The sequence below is a fragment of the Ruditapes philippinarum genome, unplaced genomic scaffold, assembly GCF_026571515.1.
Source record: "Ruditapes philippinarum isolate M1 unplaced genomic scaffold, ASM2657151v2 ctg13461_1_1_1_1, whole genome shotgun sequence".
Classification (NCBI taxonomy): Eukaryota; Metazoa; Mollusca; class Bivalvia; order Venerida; family Veneridae; genus Ruditapes; species Ruditapes philippinarum.
This window is the reverse complement of record NW_026862948.1, coordinates 4,937-24,659: the sequence shown is the minus strand read 5'-3', so window position 1 is coordinate 24,659 and position 19,723 is coordinate 4,937. Positions and strand designations below refer to the sequence as shown.

The window sequence follows — 19,723 nt, the reverse complement described above, 5'->3', positions numbered from 1 at the left end:
AAATGTTTTTTGTTGAAAAATATGTTTTTAAACCAAATCTCGTTTTCTGTCTCTTCCCCCCCCCCCCCCCCCCCACCTGGCCAAAGTATTAATTAAACTTCGTCCGCGCTACCCCTAATTAGCGACTTTTCGCTCCGCGCTTCCGCCCAATTCAACTTGTTAATGCTCGACCTTTTCACTTGGCGGGGTCGCGGGAAGAAAACACGAATGGCACAAATCAGCCACCATAGTTTATCCGACTTATTTATCCTCTTGATTGTTTTCTTTGGATTATAAAACACATTTTAGTGTGCTTTAATTTTTTGAAATGTGAAGATATCCAATAATTTATAAGTAGCTTAATAATATACGACGGTATCCTTACACTATTTCTTTATACAGTATTTGAAATAAAAAATCAATGGACTGGTTTTGATTTTAACATTCTTTACTTACAATACAAATCCGTTATAGACATTGTAATATGAAACTTGCTACATTGCAAATATGCATAGCAATGCCTATTTCTTTAATATTTTATAACTAAAAAAGAACAGTTGGTATAAGTCACCGCCGCGATTTTTAAATAGACAATGAACGAATTACAAATCAAATGTAAAAATAAATAAATCTATTTTTAGGTGTTCAATACGCACAATCCTTAATAGTGCGTAAATATTCAGCTTTAACACAGTAGAGAAGCAAACACGTATAGGTGATACATTTTCGGATAAGAATGTTTCCAAAATGGTGTGGTGTGAAAAAAAGATTCCGTGTTATGTTTCTTATAGTAATAGCATCAGGATCTTCGTTTTTTATTGGTTTATGGATGTCTAATCCATTGAAGAAAGGTAAACAAATGTTAAACTATACTTTATATTTCATGAACTACTTATTGACTGACCTGTAATTGGATACTGTTATCTCAATAAAGGAATAAAGAGATTTTAAGGCAAATTGAATATTTTTTTCTGTAGAAAGACTAAATGTGTTTAATAATGTAAAAATAATTGATTAAGAACATGTCAGATCCTTGAAAATATTGCGCTTTATGTGAAATTATTTCAGTGTGGCAATGTATACCACGTGACATTGGCGTCATTTTCGGCATCATTTCCAAGACAAATGTTGCTCGATTCGGAAAAGAAAATAGACGTAAATATTTTATTTCTGTACCAATTTCTTTGGGATATGCACCAGTCTACGGGGAAAAATATAAGCTTTCCACAGAATATTAGATCTTCGTCAGTTTATAAGCCGTTTTATCAAACACTTTGCATAACATTGGAAGTTGCTTGTATTAGAGCGCGCTGGCCTCAGTTGCAAGCTATTTCGTTTTCTGGCGTTATCTGGTCTACGCCATTATTAAAAAGTCAGGTTTACATCAACCGGAGTACGGAAGGCAAAAACTCTACCTAAAAAATATGTTCATATTTTTATTATGAATGACATTAAATCTTATATTTTTCTTCAGTTGTCAATTCTGGCACCAGTTTCCAAGTCGAAAAAAAAAAAAGGAAAATACAGTTTAAAGCAAATTTTAGAATCCGTTACAAATGCAAAGCAACATGCCTACCGTTCTCTTTCTATAATTATGTTAACCATGAAAAACATTTTATTTACTATACGATTTACATAAACACAAATGAATATTCAAATGATTTTTACTCGCTGCCCTATAATTAAGTGATTTTAAAAGTCGTAAAATTGTTGTCTGTCATTGTTAATCATTGTTCTTTCACGGTAATGATTATAAAAAATCTATTTGTGTCATGTAGCAATACTTAACGTGGAATAGAAAACTGAAACCCTAAATATCGCCCAAAACGGTAAAATTGAAAATGTTGCAGGCTCGGCCTGTCCAATGAACGTGCACATTCAGGATCACTTAATTCGATTTGTATGCTGTGAAAAGGGTTACGCCTCAACGCGGCATTTTTAAAGTCAAAGGTTATTCTTTTGTAAAGAGCTATTTATGCGTACAACCATATATATAAATATAAAGAACCTGTAGCAATGTTTAAGTATGATAGATTCAGCTTTTTAACACAGTGGCACTCGTTGGTAAAAAATATTTTTACATCCTGCATGTTTTCATACCCACGGTAACCGTTTTTCGTGAACTGGATATAACTTCGTTCACTTAAGAACACTATTTAACACTATCTATTTTATAATTGCATTTATTTCTGTTGATAACTGCATATCTGAAAAATTTAGTTAATTATATCAGTCAACTCAGCTTTATCAGAGAGCTCACCACTATACATTGTTAAGAGAGGAAGGGAACGGAATATTTATGGTTTGAAAACATTTAAATCGAGTAGAACTTTTTAACAATAATGTCTCTTTCAACTGAATAAAAACGATAGGGCTATTTGGGACTATTTCTTATCGATGTGGTCATTGGCTGTTAATGCATGGATTATTGCACGCGGCATGACCTGCAGATGTCCTCACCAAGAATTTTTGTAGCATTTTAAGATTTAAAAAAGGACCGCACATTAAAATCTAAAACATGATAAACATGACGCATATACTAAATAAGTGAATTATCTGATATGTAAATAAAGAAGTAAGTCATTTGACAGTTGAAGGAAAAAAATGAATATACTCTTCAAATGTAATCGTAATTTTACTCAGCTTATGTCAGCTATCAATTATTCAATATACGCATCAGTGGCATATGGACCCCAGTCATAGATCTTGCCGATGTCGCTATTACAGATGTTAATGTAAATATTTATATAATTATTGATACTCATTGTTATTTCCGTCTTTTGAATGTTTTGTTTCAAGAAATTTGACTGTGATCGATGGCTGTTGGTTTGTAAAATCCATTATCTGTTTACTATTTTCTACTTTGTTTACTCTACATGGCGTCCATTCTCGTTCTTATTCATGGCTTATCATCAACTTATTTTGGGTCTTTTAGATAAAAAGAGAATCATAAGTAATGCAACTAAGTAACAATACTATCAGATTTACACGGCAAAGTTCCAAGTTCAAATTGTGATTTCGTTTATCAAACTCTATAGAAATTTATTATACAACAATTCCAGAAAAAATATATACCTTTTGAAAGTCTCTCTTTTGAGGACAGAGGAATCTATTCGTCAGATTCACGAGTGTCGGTGTTTGTCAGTTACTCTTTACAAAATTAAACTAAAAAAATACCTTAAGCTTTACAACACTCGCGTTAACCCTTTCCATAGCATACAAAAGTGTTTCTTTTTTATTTTAACTCTTTCTCTCAATGAGAGCAAATATATTTCTTATCAATTTCGCCATTGTGAAATAGAATAAAACACATTTTACTACATAGGATAAGATCAGCAATACTTTAAACATCTTCAAAACGAAACCAAAATATTATTTTCCGACAGGACTAAATCTACGTGAGTTGACGTGCACTATTGCGATACAAGTAAGTGTTATTGCTTTAAGGAACAATCAGTTTTTTCACAATCTCTCTGTGAAAGATCAACAATGAAAAACTAAATTGTAGAAAGAGAACGGTAGGCATGTTGCTTCGCATTTGCAACGGATTCTAAAATCTGCTTTAAACTGTAGTCCTTTTTTTCGACTTGGAACTGGTGCCAGAATTGACAACTGAAGAAAAATATAAGATTTATGTCATTCATAATAAAAATATGAACATATTTAGGTAGAGTTTTGCCTTCCGTACTCCCGGTTGATGTAAACCTGACTTTTAATCATTGCGTAGACCAGATAACGCCAGAAAACGAAATAGCTTGCAACTGAAGCCAGCGCGCTCTAATACAAGGAACTTCCAATGTTATGCAAAGTGTTTGATAAAACGGCTTATAAACTGACGAAGATCTAATATTCTGTGGAAAGCTTATATTTTTCCCCGTAGACTGGTGCATATCCCAAAGAAATTGGTACAAAAATAAAATATTTACGGCTATTTTCTGTTCCGAATCGAGCAACATTGTCTTGAAAAATTATTGCCGAAAATGACGTCAATGTCACGTGGTATGGTATTGCCACACTGTTTTTGTGATTAAGGAAGCACATTGTAAACAATATGGTATTTTGACTTCCATACGCAATACAAATTCACTACTGCTATACTAAGTGCCAATTGGAAAATAAAGTAATAAGAAGAAAATTTAATTAAAAAAGGATATTGAAAAAAAAAGATATCATTTTTAGGCTTAATGGGCCTTCAAGCATTATTGGCAGATATTTGGTTTTTGTGATTTGTACGATTATCAAATGACCGGGAAACATAAACAAACAAACTATGACACGGTAAAATACATTTATTTAAATTTTCACATAAAACTCGGAATAACTTCCACCATTATAAGATTTATGTATGGTCATAAAGCATTCGCTCTAAATGTTAGAATTACAGTATAAGCAAGTCTATGGGAAAAATGGTTTATACTATAATCCGTTCTTGGGATGTGATTAAGAAAATAATTTATTTGCGTTGTTGCTTTATTAAATTTATGCCACTCGTTTTATAACTTCGTGTTGAACTTACAAACATTCAATCTTTTAAAATAATTTTCATATCTCTGAACTATTATCTTTACTATATTTGGTAAAAATGTGCTTCGACTGCATATGCTCGGATTAAGTCGAATTCGAAATGTAATAAGTGGATTCGATCACAGAATATATTTTAAGAACACAATTACTATAGATCATTGAATGTAAAAACATGTTTATTTTTTTAACACGGGGACATAACTCTATTAAACTGTTTGTGTTTGTACAATGTATATAAGATATTTGCATGGGCCGAAGGTTTTTTTAGGAATTAAAATGTTGAAGTTGTCGTCATCTTTAATTTTAAACATTATAATGATTTATCAAATACCTTCATATCCATGTCTGTTTTCAGAATTAGCTTGGAGCGGAGACACTTCAAACCGCAAGACTTTGTTGTTTATGTCACATCATGCAAACAGCAACCAAGGAAGTATGCGGACAACAACCAAAAGATCATTTGAGGATATGACACGGAATCAAATGAACGTGAAAAGAAACAAGATTCAAAAATACCAAGGCGATGAAAATGATGTATCAGAAGAACACATACCGTCAAACAAACCAAATAATAAAACGTTATTATTTGCAAAAGTATTTCCATTGTTTCAGTCAGCAACTCCAGAAGAGTTCCCTACATCAGACGATAGAGTCCTTAGAATTCCTCATATTTTACATCAAATTTACGTAGATGAAATGATTCCTGATGTTTATATTGAACATATCAAATCATTTATTGAATACAATCCCACATGGGAATATCGATTTTGGACGGACGCCTCGGGACGCCAGTTTCTTCAAAAACACAACCCATACCTTGTGAAAGCATTTAACACTCTCGGGAATGGTGTAAAACGTTCAGATTTGCTCCGTTATGCCGTATTGTACGAGTATGGTGGATTTTATGCAGATTTTGACATGCATAATTTCCGATCTCTCAATAGAACAACAATGAAATATGCGTGTATTTTTCCTGTTGAACCATTTGAACACAGTTCTTTCTTATATCACAGAGAATTCGTGATAAACAATGCCTTCATGGGTTGCCGCCCGAAACATCCGTTTATTAAACTGCTTTTGTTAGGACTGCGTAATGCAAGTCCGAAGGGAAATCCAGTCATGGTAACAGGTCCTATTTATGTCACCGAAAAGTTCATTCAGTACAATCATATAACAAATGAATCGGTTAATAGAAACAAAACGGACTGGAGCAGTAATTCTCCATATTTCTATAAAGGAGAAATGAAAGAAAATGACAAAAATTCCGTTTACGTACCAAATTCACAATATTTTATGGATAAGATAGATCCTATACATACAACTAAGACTGGAGTTCTTACACGCCTTTGTGGACGAGTACAGACACTATCATACCTTCGACAACGGGGTTGTATGGAATACAAAAGTAGAAGGAGCGTTCGAAAACACAGGAAATATACATTTACGACTCACCATTGGTACCATATATGGCACCGGAATAGAACTTTTGTTGAACAAATGAAGAAGGTTAATATAAAACATATAGTTCCGCAATTTATACTATATCCTGAGGATTAATAATTACATTTGTGATTTCCTTGACATTAGTGAATTGATAGAAATTCAATTAAATTTACTTATTACTCTGATTCCATCATCATATGTTTGATTCCAGGCGCGAAATTACAAAATTACGAAAATTACGAAATTAAGGATACCTTGCGAGTTTTTAATGTTTTCCTTCAGCGCATTTTTATTACATGCCTTATGTTGTTTATTTTTTAATAATTTATTTATACATCTCTGCGCCAACGAGTAAATATTTATAGATAAAAAGATTCATACTACTGATCGATCTGAGTACATGTTAATAACACATTGTAATAAAAATCAATTTGTTAAACATTATTAATAGTAAGTTGAGTGAATTATTTATACTCCGGTCATCGACAAATAAGGTTTTTCTTATATTTGTATATCAATGACTAATTACTACATTAAGCGACATTGAACTATAATAGCTATGGCTTTAATCGAAACTGTCATAATCTGGTAAAACTTTAGTCTTTGATGTATGCTGCAACACTGAAAAACACTAATTTAAATACTTTTAGAGCAGGGAAAAAATATCGACCCAGCCCATGCTAGGACTTTCTGTCGGCTTAATATAACTTACCTGCGACTTTCACACACATGCCTTATTTAGAGATGAAATGAATGTACAACTTCTACTTCTACCACCACCACAACCACTGCCACCACAACCACCACAACCACCATCACCACTGCTGTCACAGCTACCGCTTCCACCACTGCCACCACAACCACCATCACCACTGCTGCCACAGCCACCGCTACCATCACCACTGCCACCACAACAACCATCACCACTGCTGCCACAGCCACCACTAACACCACCACCACCACTGTCACCACAACCACCATCACCACTGCTGCCACAGCCACCGCTACCACCACCACCACTGCCACCACCATCACCATTGCTACCACAGCCACCGCTAACACACCACTCAAACCACTGCCACCATCACCTCTGCTGCCACAGCCACCGCTACCACCACCACTGCCACCACAACCACCGTCGCCACCACACTTGTCTATTTATTTGACTCACCACCACCTATGCAACAGCCACCACTTTCATCTTTCGGTAGATGTTTAACACACAACATCTAAGGGGTGGCGGCAGCAGCGGTGGTGGTTAGTCGAATAAATACAAAAGTGTGGCGGTGATGGTAGTGTTTGTGGCGGCAGCAGAAGGGTGTGGCAGTTGTGGTGGTGGTGGCAGTGGGGTTGGTGGTGGTCTTCAAAGTAAGAGAGATAATTGTTTTATTGCATATATTTCAAAATACATCATTGTACATTTTTTATAATGAACCAGTGTCCTTTTTGCCGGCAACCTTTCTGAGCCATCATCAAAATGTCCACACGAGTGATAACGCTGTTCAAAATTTATATTCTTCACAAAACAGCTCCTCGGGACAGTTCAGAAAAGATGATATTTCGGCACTCATTTTCTATGGTTGTTTCCCTCATTTTCTATGGTTGTTTCAGGACCTAGCGGCAGTGGTAAAACGGAGTTGACGAGAATACCACTTTTATCTAACCTTATACAACAATCACCTGAACAAATTATATGGTGTATCGGAATATGGCAAACTCATGATGATGAGCTTTAGCGTACAATTTCCTGGAGGTATTCCAGACTACTTGAATAATTCCGAGTACATCAATCTAGTGTTTGGTGATTTGATGAAAGAAGCAAAATGTGACCAAAGATTCACCAATCTTTATACAAAAGGTAGTCATCACAGACACATACCACCAAGAATTTATTTCCTAAAGGTAAAGCCTGTAGGGATATGGCTTTGAATAAACAGTATTTAGTATAGACAGGCAACAAGTGACAATTTTGGCGAAAATATCTTATCTCTAATCAAGTGCCGTTTTCATGAAGCGGCATCTAGACCATACGGTTATTTGGTGACAGATGTGAAATGGGACACTTTGGTAAAAGATCATTTACGTAGTGTAACAATCGTCAAGATAACAAATGAATATGGATAAAACTACGGAGAACCAATTACATGGTAAATGTTACTCGTCCGATACTTGTGAGGATGAGTCCAATACTGATGATGTTGATGATGATGATAATGATGATAATAATGATAATAATGATAAAGATGATGATGATGACCAGACCTCTCCATAGGGTTGATTCCTTTTTTTGCGTATCAAATTGAGTTTAATGAATCTCATTAAATTAAACTGTAGTCCTTTTTTTCGACTTGGAACTGGTGCCAGAATTGACAACTGAAGAAAAATATAAGATTTATGTCATTCATAATAAAAATATGAACATATTTAGGTAGAGTTTTGCCTTCCGTACTCCTGGTTGATGTAAACCTGACTTTTTAATCATGGCGTAGACCAGATAACGCCAGAAAACGAAATAGCGTGCAACTGAAGCCAGCGCGCTCTAATACAAGCAACTTCCAATGAACATTATGCAAAGTGTTTGATAAAACGGCTTATAAACTGATGAAGATCTAATATTCTGTGGAAAGCTTATATTTTTCCCCGTAGACTGGTGCATATCCCAAAGAAATTGGTACAAAAATAAAATATTTACGGCTATTTTCTGTTCCGAATCGAGCAACATTGTCTTGAAAATAATGCCAAAATTACGTCAATGTCACGTGGTATGGTATTGCCACACTGTTTTTGTGATTAAGGAAGCACATTGTAAACAATATGGTATTTTGACTTCCATACGCAATACAAATTCACTACTGCTATACTAAGTGCCAATTGGAAAATAAAGTAATAAGAAGAAAATTTAATTAAAAAAGGATATTGAAAAAAAAAGATATCATTTTTAGGCTTAATGGGCCTTCAAGGATTATTGGCAGATATTTGGTTTTTGTGATTTGTACGATTATCAAATGACCGGGAAACATAAACAAACAAACTATGACACGGTAAAATACATTTATTTAAATTTTCACATAAAATATAACTTCCACCATTATAAGATTTATGTATGGTCATAAAGCATTCGCTCTAAATGTTAGAATTACAGTATAAGCAAGTAACTTCGTAATAACTTCGTGTTGAACTTACAAACATTCAATCTTTTAAAATAATTTTCATATCTCTGAACTTATTATCTTTACTATATTTGGTAAAAATGTTCTTCGACTGCATATGCTCGGATTAAGTCGAATTCGAAATGTAATAAGTGGATTCGATCACAGAATATATTTTAAGAACACAATTACTATAGATCATTGAATGTAAAAACATGTTTATTTTTTTAACACGGGGACATAACTCTATTAAACTGTTTGTGTTTGTACAATGTATATAAGATATTTGCATGGGCCGAAGGTTTTTTAGGAATTAAAATGTTGAAGTTGTCGTCATCTTTAATTTTAAACATTATAATGATTTATCAAATACCTTCATATCCATGTCTGTTTTCAGAATTAGCTTGGAGCGGAGACACTTCAAACCGCAAGACTTTGTTGTTTATGTCACATCATGCAAACAGCAACCAAGGAAGTATGCGGACAACAACCAAAAGATCATTTGAGGATATGACACGGAATCAAATGAACGTGAAAAGAAACAAGATTCAAAAATACCAAGGCGATGAAAATGATGTATCAGAAGAACACATACCGTCAAACAAACCAAATAATAAAACGTTATTATTTGCAAAAGTATTTCCATTGTTTCAGTCAGCAACTCCAGAAGAGTTCCCTACATCAGACGATAGAGTCCTTAGAATTCCTCATATTTTACATCAATTTACGTAGATGAAATGATTCCTGATGTTTATATTGAACATATCAAATCATTTATTGAATACAATCCCACATGAGAATATCGATTTTGGACGGACGCCTCGGGACGCCAGTTTCTTCAAAAACACAACCCATACCTTGTGAAAGCATTTAACACTCTCGGGAATGGTGTAAAACGTTCAGATTTGCTCCGTTATGCCGTATTGTACGAGTATGGTGGATTTTATGCAGATTTTGACATGCATAATTTCCGATCTCTCAATAGAACAACAATGAAATATGCGTGTATTTTTCCTGTTGAACCATTTGAACACAGTTCTTTCTTATATCACAGAGAATTCGTGATAAACAATGCCTTCATGGGTTGCCGCCCGAAACATCCGTTTATTAAACTGCTTTTGTTAGGACTGCGTAATGCAAGTCCGAAGGGAAATCCAGTCATGGTAACAGGTCCTATTTATGTCACCGAAAAGTTTATTCAGTACAATCATATAACAAATGAATCGGTTAATAGAAACAAAACGGACTGGAGCAGTAATTCTCCATATTTCTATAAAGGAGAAATGAAAGAAAATGACAAAAATTCCGTTTACGTACCAAATTCACAATATTTTATGGATAAGATAGATCCTATACATACAACTAAGACTGGAGTTCTTACACGCCTTTGTGGACGAGTACAGACACTATCATACCTTCGACAACGGGGTTGTATGGAATACAAAAGTAGAAGGAGCGTTCGAAAACACAGGAAATATACATTTACGACTCACCATTGGTACCATATATGGCACCGGAATAGAACTTTTGTTGAACAAATGAAGAAGGTTAATATAAAACATATAGTTCCGCAATTTATACTATATCCTGAGGATTAATAATTACATTTGTGATTTCCTTGACATTAGTGAATTGATAGAAATTCAATTAAATTTACTTATTACTCTGATTCCATCATCATATGTTTGATTCCAGGCGCGAAATTACAAAATTACGAAAATTACGAAATTAAGGATACCTTGCGAGTTTTTAATGTTTTCCTTCAGCGCATTTTTATTACATGCCTTATGTTGTTTATTTTTAATAATTTATTTATACATCTCTGCGCCAACGAGTTAAATATTTATAGATAAAAAGATTCATACTACTGATCGATCTGAGTACATGTTAATAACACATTGTAATAAAAATCAATTTGTTAAACATTATTAATAGTAAGTTTGAGTGAATTATTTATACTCCGGTCATCGACAAATAAGGTTTTTCTTATATTTGTATATCAATGACTAATTACTACATTAAGCGACATTGAAACTATAATAGCTATGGCTTTAATCGAAACTGTCATAATCTGGTAAAACTTTAGTCTTTGATGTATGCTGCAACACTGAAAAACACTAATTTAAATACTTTTAGAGCAGGGAAAAAATATCGACCCAGCCCATGCTAGGACTTTCTGTCGGCTTAATATAACTTACCTGCGACTTTCACACACATGCCTTATTTAGAGATGAAATGAAATGTACAACTTCTACTTCTACCACCACCACAACCACTGCCACCACAACCACCACAACCACCATCACCACTGCTGTCACAGCTACCGCTTCCACCACTGCCACCACAACCACCATCACCACTGCTGCCACAGCCACCGCTACCATCACCACTGCCACACAACAACCATCACCACTGCTGCCACAGCCACCACTAACACCACCACCACCACTGTCACCACAACCACCATCACCACTGCTGCCACAGCCACCGCTACCACCACCACCACTGCCACCACCATCACCATTGCTACCACAGCCACCGCTAACACACCACTCAAACCACTGCCACCATCACCACTGCTGCCACAGCCACCGCTACCACCACCACTGCCACCACAACCACCGTCGCCACCACACTTGTCTATTTATTTGACTCACCACCACCTATGCAACAGCCACCACTTTCATCTTTCGGTAAATGTTTAACACACAACATCTAAGGGGTGGCGGCAGCAGCGGTGGTGGTTAGTCGAATAAATACAAAAGTGTGGCGGTGATGGTAGTGTTGGTGGCGGCAGCAGAAGGGTGTGGCAGTTGTGGTGGTGGTGGCAGTGGGGTTGGTGGTGGTCTTCAAAGTAAGAGAGATAATTGTTTTATTGCATATATTTCAAAATACATCATTGTACATATTTTATAATGAACCAGTGTCCTTTTTGCCGGCAACCTTTCTGAGCCATCATCAAATGTCCACACGAGTGATAACGCTGTTCAAAATTTATATTCTTCACAAAACAGCTCCTCGGGACAGTTCAGAAAAGATGATATTTCGGCACTCATTTTCTATGGTTGTTTCCCTCATTTTCTATGGTTGTTTCAGGACCTAGCGGCAGTGGTAAAACGGAGTTGACGAGAATACCACTTTTATCTAACCTTATACAACAATCACCTGAACAAATTATATGGTGTATCGGAATATGGCAAAACTCATGATGATGAGCTTTAGCGTACAATTTCCTGGAGGTATTCCAGACTACTTGAATAATTCCGAGTACATCAATCTAGTGTTTGGTGATTTGATGAAAGAAGCAAAATGTGACCAAGATTCACCAATCTTTATACAAAAGGTAGTCATCACAGACACATACCACCAAGAATTTATTTCCTAAAGGTAAAGCCTGTAGGGATATGGCTTTGAATAAACAGTATTTAGTATAGACAGGCAACAAGTGACAATTTTGGCGAAAATATCTTATCTCTAATCAAGTGCCGTTTTTCATGAAGCGGCATCTAGACCATACGGTTATTTGGTGACAGATGTGAAATGGGACACTTTTGGTAAAGATCATTTACGTAGTGTAACAATCGTCAAGATAACAAATGAATATGGATAAAACTACGGAGAACCAATTACATGGTAAAGGTTACTCGTCCGATACTTGTGAGGATGAGTCCAATACTGATGATGTTGATGATGATGATAATGATGATAATAATGATAAAGATGATGATGATGACCAGACCTCTCCATAGGGTTGATTCCTTTTTTTGCGTATCAAATTGAGTTTAATGAATCTCATTTACAGCCTAAAATCAGTAGAACCAGGCTACAAACATTTTTATGCGCATGCTCGGTTTACTTCAACGAAAAATTAAAATCAACTGTAGTAAATTGTCCATTGTGAATATCGAAAAGTGACGGTAAACATTTATAATAGCTACAATACTGTGGAATTTGAAAAGGAGTATTTTAGGATGGTATATCTGGCCAACATATTTTTAACTCATTTCATTGTAAAACAAATGGGTCATCAACAGTCCAGGCCATTGGCACAGGTCACTTATTTTTAGATATGCTCAATCCTCATTGCGCAGGAATAGAATAAAAGTCACACAACAAGAAGTCGCAAACTTAAAGTAGTATTTTTAGCCCTTCATCATTGCTTTGTCTTTTACAGGTTACATGTACTTGGTTATATAAAAGGGGTTTTCTTTAATTTTTCTGCTGTTCACAAGTTTAAAGAATAGTTAATCAAAAGTAAGTGTATCAATTTTATATACCATAAAAAGTACACATATAATAACTTTGTGCAAGTTAATGCTGCATTAAGTTGCATTGTTTTTTATTCAAAATTGAAATTTGACCTTTGGAATAATTTCTTTACTGACGAATGGCCACAGAAGAAGTCAATCAAATGGTCAGATTTCAATTTCAAATAAAAAACATGTTCATCGCTTATTTGGTTGATAAGTGGAAGTATACTGAAAAAAAGGCATTTATAGACTGCAGACCCAATCATCAGTCGTGCAGACTGTTTTACGCACGCGGGTCGCGCGCCAGTCCACTTTTGCACATGACGCTATTGGAATCTTTGAGTTTATTGAAGTTGAAGAGATGTTGTTGTCGTTGAGATGAGTTGTTGTAGTTTAAGTGTTTAATTTGCTTTTAGACTGTTGCTAGTATATAATTATGGTGCATAATTTTATTGATTTTGTTATCATGCTTTCACTTACAAGTACGTACGCGTAGAATTCTACTGTAAATGATATACTTTTTCATTGAAAACGTGTTTAGATTCTTAACAATATCACCATACACTATGATATGACCTATAGTGAACCGTGTATGGTTTTGCTGCTTCTTTTACTTCGGAACACCTCGCCAATTATTCCTAATCTGAGAGACTAACGGGAATACCCGATATGTTGCTTTCGCTTGCAGACGCAATTCGACTGATCAAAAGTTCTTACTTTCCCGCCATTTGAACAATTCAATTAGGGTGTGGGGGGGGGGGGGTTGTAAAGGGAAGAAGCCGCTGCGAGGAGTTTGATCAAACTCCACACAGTGATTACTTCCCTTGGATGATTGTACTGTGATTACTTAGAAGATTGGTAGCTAAATCATTTCCTGCTGTTCGGGTTAAGCCAGTACAACTTGGCTTCAAGTCATGAAGTCATAAAGGTCGGTCGGTGTATGTCATTTTAACATGACTTTTTTTGTGATACATGTAATGTAGGAATGCTTCTAAAAACACGGCTTAGTCTAATGACGGAAAAAAACTCCATGTAATTAAAAGAAAATATTTGGTTTGATTACTGTTTCCAACATCTACGTTGAATTAACAAATCATAAAATGACATTTAGACATTTACTGTTCATTTTTCGAGTATCCAAATAACCATGATAGAACAGCAATATGTGTTATCAATGAAATACAACTTGAATATTCAGTACCTACGTATATTTTTAGGCTCGATCTTATTGTAACAACTCCCGAATCCGCTTGCTGGAGCTGAGATCATAGGTCCCGACTCTAGCAGGGCTTGAAACCCACGACCTTTGAATTGAGATGCAAACGTCTTCACCATTTGGCCACCTTTCACTTTAACATGTTAAGATGGCATGAAAGCGAAACTATACGACATTTGCCAATGATACTTAAGTTTCATCGATCATTCGAACAAACTGACGAACTTAATTAATAAATATCTGACTAAAATAAGCATTTTATCCTTTTAATGATCAGCATTATTTTTTGTCCAACCACATTAAATGTATCATTTCTCAAATTTCTGCTAAGTCTAACTTTGGTTAATGTGTACTAACTAAATAAAATTTACTTAATCTGTCGTCTAACCAGTCTAACAATTTTCAATAATGCATTATATTAGGGAGGAGTTAGAAGTGTGGTTTGCACTCTGAATTGTAAAATATCTAGGTTAGCAAAACAATGCCAACGTAAAAAAAAATTTCATCAGACAAACGCAGTTAAACTTTACAAACTGAATGTCATTCACTCAATCAGACTGTGCAAATACATGTAAACTGTTATATAAAAGAGCAATCCTATCTAGGTAGTTCACCTGGTTTTATTTCAACTTTAAGTACACTGAACAAAACCTTTTGTAACGGTGAAGTTTTATAGGTTAATCTATTATTGCACCTTTTCATACCATACATGTATGAAATACACTAAACGAAACTTATAAGTACTCCGACCATTTTTTTATCATATTGTGTTAGAATTACTATAACTAGTCTAAGTCGATACTGTATAAACTTTAATCATAGTATCATCATTTTATAATAGTAAATGCATTTTACAATAACTCAAACTTAACAGAAAATCAGTATCTGAGATCACCATTGTAAAAAAATCCGACACCTTCAAGTTTAGTCAATTTAGTCAATACCTCGTATGTCCTCCGTTTGCTCTGATTACAGCTAGGCATCGTGCGCGCATAGACATTATGTAATTTGTTGCAGCGACATTCGGGCCATTTTGTGTTTTTATGTTAGACACATCAATAAACTAACAATTTGCATCAAAATACACAATGTGGGCATCTTGCACGAAATGCACGTGCCCATTTTCGGGTTTTTGCATGTGACCGCCATATTGCGCCATATTGTTTTAAAATCATTCATGCAGTCGGAAAGTAGAGTCAGTACATATTTTCAACATTGATTTGGTATATACTTTGAAAACCGGAGTTTTCCTGCAAGTTTGAAATCGGAGTACTTATAAGTTTCGTTAAGTGTATTATACCATTTAAGAGCGTACCATTGAAGTTAAACGCACATTTTTCATATAAAAAACGCATTGCCCATTCTAAACTAGAAATGTTATTGTTCATAAACAAAGATTACATTTATCAATGTTATTATTAATAAGATCCAAGACGTTTACTCTTGAAATAATTATATTGATTACGCTTACACCTTTACATAGCGTTGAAAAATCTGAAGAATTCTAGGCTATGAATTGCATTCTTACTACTCATCCATGTTTTATGTCTCCGGTAATCATGTTTTATACTGACAATGTTTATTCCATGTCTGACAATGTTTTATCTCTGTCTGACTATGTTCTATTTCTGTCTGACAATGTTTCTATCTGACAATGTTTTATTTCTATCTGACAGTGATTTATGTCTGTCTGACAATGTTTTATCTCCGTCTGACAATGTTATACCTGACTTACAACGTTTTTTCCCGTTGCCTTTCAACGTTGCCTTTCAACGTTGCCCGTTGTCTCTGCCTGACAATGATTTATCTCTATCTGTCAATGTTTTATCTCTATCTGTCAATGTTTTACCTCTGTCTGATAATGTTTTATCTCTGTTTAATCTTTTTCTGACAATGTTTTATCGCTGTCTGACAATGATTTATCTCTGTCTGACAATGTTCTATCCATGTCTGACAATGTTTTATCTCTGTTTAATCTGTATCTGATAATGTTTATCTCCGTATGACAATGCTTGATCTCCGTCTGACAATGTAATATCTGGCTAACAATGTTATTTTCCTTTGTTTTATCTCTGTCTGACAATGTTTTATCTCTATCTGACAATGCTTTATCTCCGTCTAAAAATGCTTGATCTCCGTCTGACAGTATTTTGTTCCCTGTTTTATCACTGTCTGACAATGTTTTACTTCTGTCTGACAATGTTTTGTCTCTGTCTGACAATGTTTGTTCACTGTCTGACAATATTTTATCTCCGTCTGATATTATGTTATATCTGGTTAACAATGTTTTTTTCTGTTTTACCTCTGTCTGACAATGTTTTTCTTCTGTCTGGCAATGTTTTGTCTCTGTCTGACAAAATATTTTTTCACTGTCTGACAATATTTATCTCCGTCTGACAATATGTTATATCTGTTTAACAATGTTTTTTTTTCTGTTCTACTCTATCTAACAATGATTTATCTCTGTCTGACAATGTCAACGACAAGGTCCCAAAATGGTATAAACAACGAAATCAAACTGTGTCTGCTGAAAACTTGTTGTATATTGGCAATATACGTGTCTTTCGAGAATTTAGTAATCCCGCGTAATGCTTCGTATGTAGTTTGTCCCCTGGCAACAATAAGCATATGCCAAAACAAAAATCCAAACGAGGCGAGTGTTCCGGCCAAACTCACGTATAACATTAGAAATACTCCTAGATACCTAAATGACGGTATCTGGCCTTGTAAAAGACTCATTATCGTACTCAAAAATAGAGATAAAAATGTTTGTGGTCCGTGAAACTGAATTCCATAAAGATAGTTAAGATATTTGGCCATCAACAACATTCCGTAGAATGTGCCTACTCCCATAAACAGAGTAAACAAAATGAAATATATATGGTTTGCTTTTCCAATACAAACACCCATAAAGAAACAATGGTGGTCTCTCTTTGTAACACACTTTTCACACAAATAGCAGTGATGCGTCCTGATAGGAACCGTCATGTCGCAGGCTTTGCAAAATATGTCCGATTTTTTCTTACGATCTTGACTTTGTTTGCCAACCTTACTTTTTGCCTTCCTTCTAACAGCAATATTGTCACTATTTCTAGATTGGTCCGCCATCACGCCATAATCACGTGATTTATCTTCTTCCGGTTTTGGTGCAGTTTCTGTGAAGATGCATGTAAGGTAATTTCCAACAACTGCTGTAAAAACGTACCAAATGCCGAGCCTATGTTGGAGAACCATTGCTCCATCATGGTAATAACATTCCGGAACAATGTAGAAAAATGCCACGTGTGTTACCATGAAGGTCATTGTAAAGAGATACATAGCGCAGAATATATTCATTAACGCTTGCAACCGTACTTTATTAGAAACTCCACAACGAAATATCAACGAATAAACCGCCATTTTGTTAAAGACACAATGTTTATGTTATGTATAAAACAAGGTCATCCTTTTTGCATAACGTCTGATAAAATATTTCAAACTTAATAGTAATAACATTTAAAGTTCAACAGCACTTGAACTTGCATTATCTTTGTAACTACATTATATGCGATATTTAAATAAAAGGGTTTTCATAAATCGAACAGTTTTCTATCTAAGCGTCTTATCAAATAATTTAAATCCCTTTCAAATCGTGAACTTAAACTTTGGATTAACATTGTTAAATCAATGAATTTCGTTTCGATTATTACTTATTGGATATACTTTGTACTCATTGTTTCAAAGATACTCTTCTTATTTTCAGTTATTTACATTATTAATAAGCCCTAGGGAATATTAACTAAACACTAGAAATTAATGATAGCACCGCCCAAGGAATGATAATACGTTAAAAGATTCTGCGAGAAAATCATTAATCTATGATAAAACAATTACTACAATAAATATAATTAATGAAATATTTTGCCTTTTTCAGATTGAAAGTTGGATTTCGCGCCGGGTTTCTAAATTAGGCTATAATAGGGAACGGGGATAGAAAATGTGAATAATGATAGTACGTAGGCTAATCGTAACGAAATGAAATAAATTCACCTGGTCTTATTTTTCAAGGCACTCCATATCATGAAGCTATGGAAGCACTGGAGGGCCCTTTTGACTTCTGACTTAATTACTTTTGACTATTGACTTGGGAGTTATGACTTGTGACTTCTAAGTTGTGGCTTGTCATTTGTGATGAAGCATTGCCGCTCATTTTAAGCCAGGAGATGCAACATGGCGGACAGCGATTTGTCAGATGATGTAAGTTTTTACAGTTTGCTTGAATATTCTTCTTAGATAATGTAATTAAGCGATGTTATACATATCCATCACAAATCGGGCACTACAATTTGGACGGTCTGTGTATTTTTGTTCACTGAGATCTAGATGCGTTTACCATAAGAAATAAACACTCTCCCTCAATGTGAGAAAAGTGACTCCTTTCAAGCCTGACGGGGGAACCGAGTCTAACTTCCATCACTCAAACAATCTATACTTAATGAAACTTATAAGTACATGTACTAAGATTTAAACTTGCGGATAAGCTCGAGTTTTCAAAATATATGCCAAATCAGTTATTGGCTTCTTGTTAAAATTGAATTATTACAAAATGCATTTACTGATATAAAATGATGATACTATGATAAGTGTTTATACAAGAATCGTTGTAATTATTTTATTATATATATACATAATTATTCTGACCACTTATATAAACATGTACATAGAAAAGGTTGTCGGAATGATCGATTTCGTTTAGTGTATTAATACCATTTACAAAACTAAAAAACAAAGAAACACTCTTCTTTAAATGACTGATTATGCATAAAATACAATTGCACACCAATTTTATTCATCAATGTTATTCATCTGGTCCTCTCCGTGTATATGAGAATTAGATTTATCACTGGATTCGGGTTGGTCAAACACATTCGACGTTCCCATATTTATTGTTTACTGTACATTACGGGAACAAAATGCCTCCTCAGATGAAAAATACGGCATATTATATTTGAAAGCCAGAACTAGACCCAGGAGGCCATAAATGGCTCAAAAACACTTTGGTTCAGCTAGGTAGTTGATCAGCTAGACCTTGTCAGAAATCAAAATAATAAACAAAAACTTTTCTATCAGTAATACTGTCAGAATACCGTTAGGGCCATCATGGTTGAACGTTATAATCCAGT

At 34.8% G+C, this 19,723-nt stretch overlaps 3 protein-coding genes across 3 annotated transcripts; 2 read left to right on the top strand and 1 right to left on the bottom strand.

The window, feature by feature from the left end:
- Window positions 1-205: 205 nt before the first annotated feature.
- Window positions 206-6,365, top strand: LOC132720715 (uncharacterized). Its single transcript, XM_060704900.1, has 2 exons — window positions 206-830; window positions 4,859-6,365. The coding sequence occupies exons 1-2, from the start codon at window positions 716-718 to the stop codon at window positions 6,058-6,060; spliced, it is 1,317 nt and encodes a 438-aa protein (XP_060560883.1). The 5' UTR covers window positions 206-715; the 3' UTR covers window positions 6,061-6,365.
- A 330-nt stretch (window positions 6,366-6,695) lies between these two features.
- LOC132720716 (uncharacterized) lies at window positions 6,696-7,112 on the top strand. Its single transcript, XM_060704901.1, has one exon. It carries the CDS (start codon window positions 6,696-6,698, stop codon window positions 7,110-7,112), a length of 417 nt encoding a protein of 138 aa, XP_060560884.1.
- Window positions 7,113-15,724: 8,612 nt separating this feature from the next.
- LOC132720714 (uncharacterized) lies at window positions 15,725-18,024 on the bottom strand. Its single transcript, XM_060704899.1, has one exon. The coding sequence runs from the start codon at window positions 17,958-17,960 to the stop codon at window positions 17,019-17,021; it is 942 nt and encodes a 313-aa protein (XP_060560882.1). The 5' UTR covers window positions 17,961-18,024; the 3' UTR covers window positions 15,725-17,018.
- Window positions 18,025-19,723: the final 1,699 nt, after the last annotated feature.

Bases quoted from the DNA above. Each gene is read 5' to 3' on its own strand.
- LOC132720714 (XM_060704899.1), bottom strand. From the start codon at position 17,960: ATGGCGGTTTATTCGTTGATATTTCGTTGTGGAGTTTCTAATAAAGTA.
- LOC132720715 (XM_060704900.1), top strand. From the start codon at position 716: ATGTTTCCAAAATGGTGTGGTGTGAAAAAAAGATTCCGTGTTATGTTT. The intron at 831-4,858 runs GTAAACAAATGT...GTCTGTTTTCAG, and splicing joins GTCTAATCCATTGAAGAAAG to AATTAGCTTGGAGCGGAGAC.
- LOC132720716 (XM_060704901.1), top strand. From the start codon at position 6,696: ATGAATGTACAACTTCTACTTCTACCACCACCACAACCACTGCCACCA.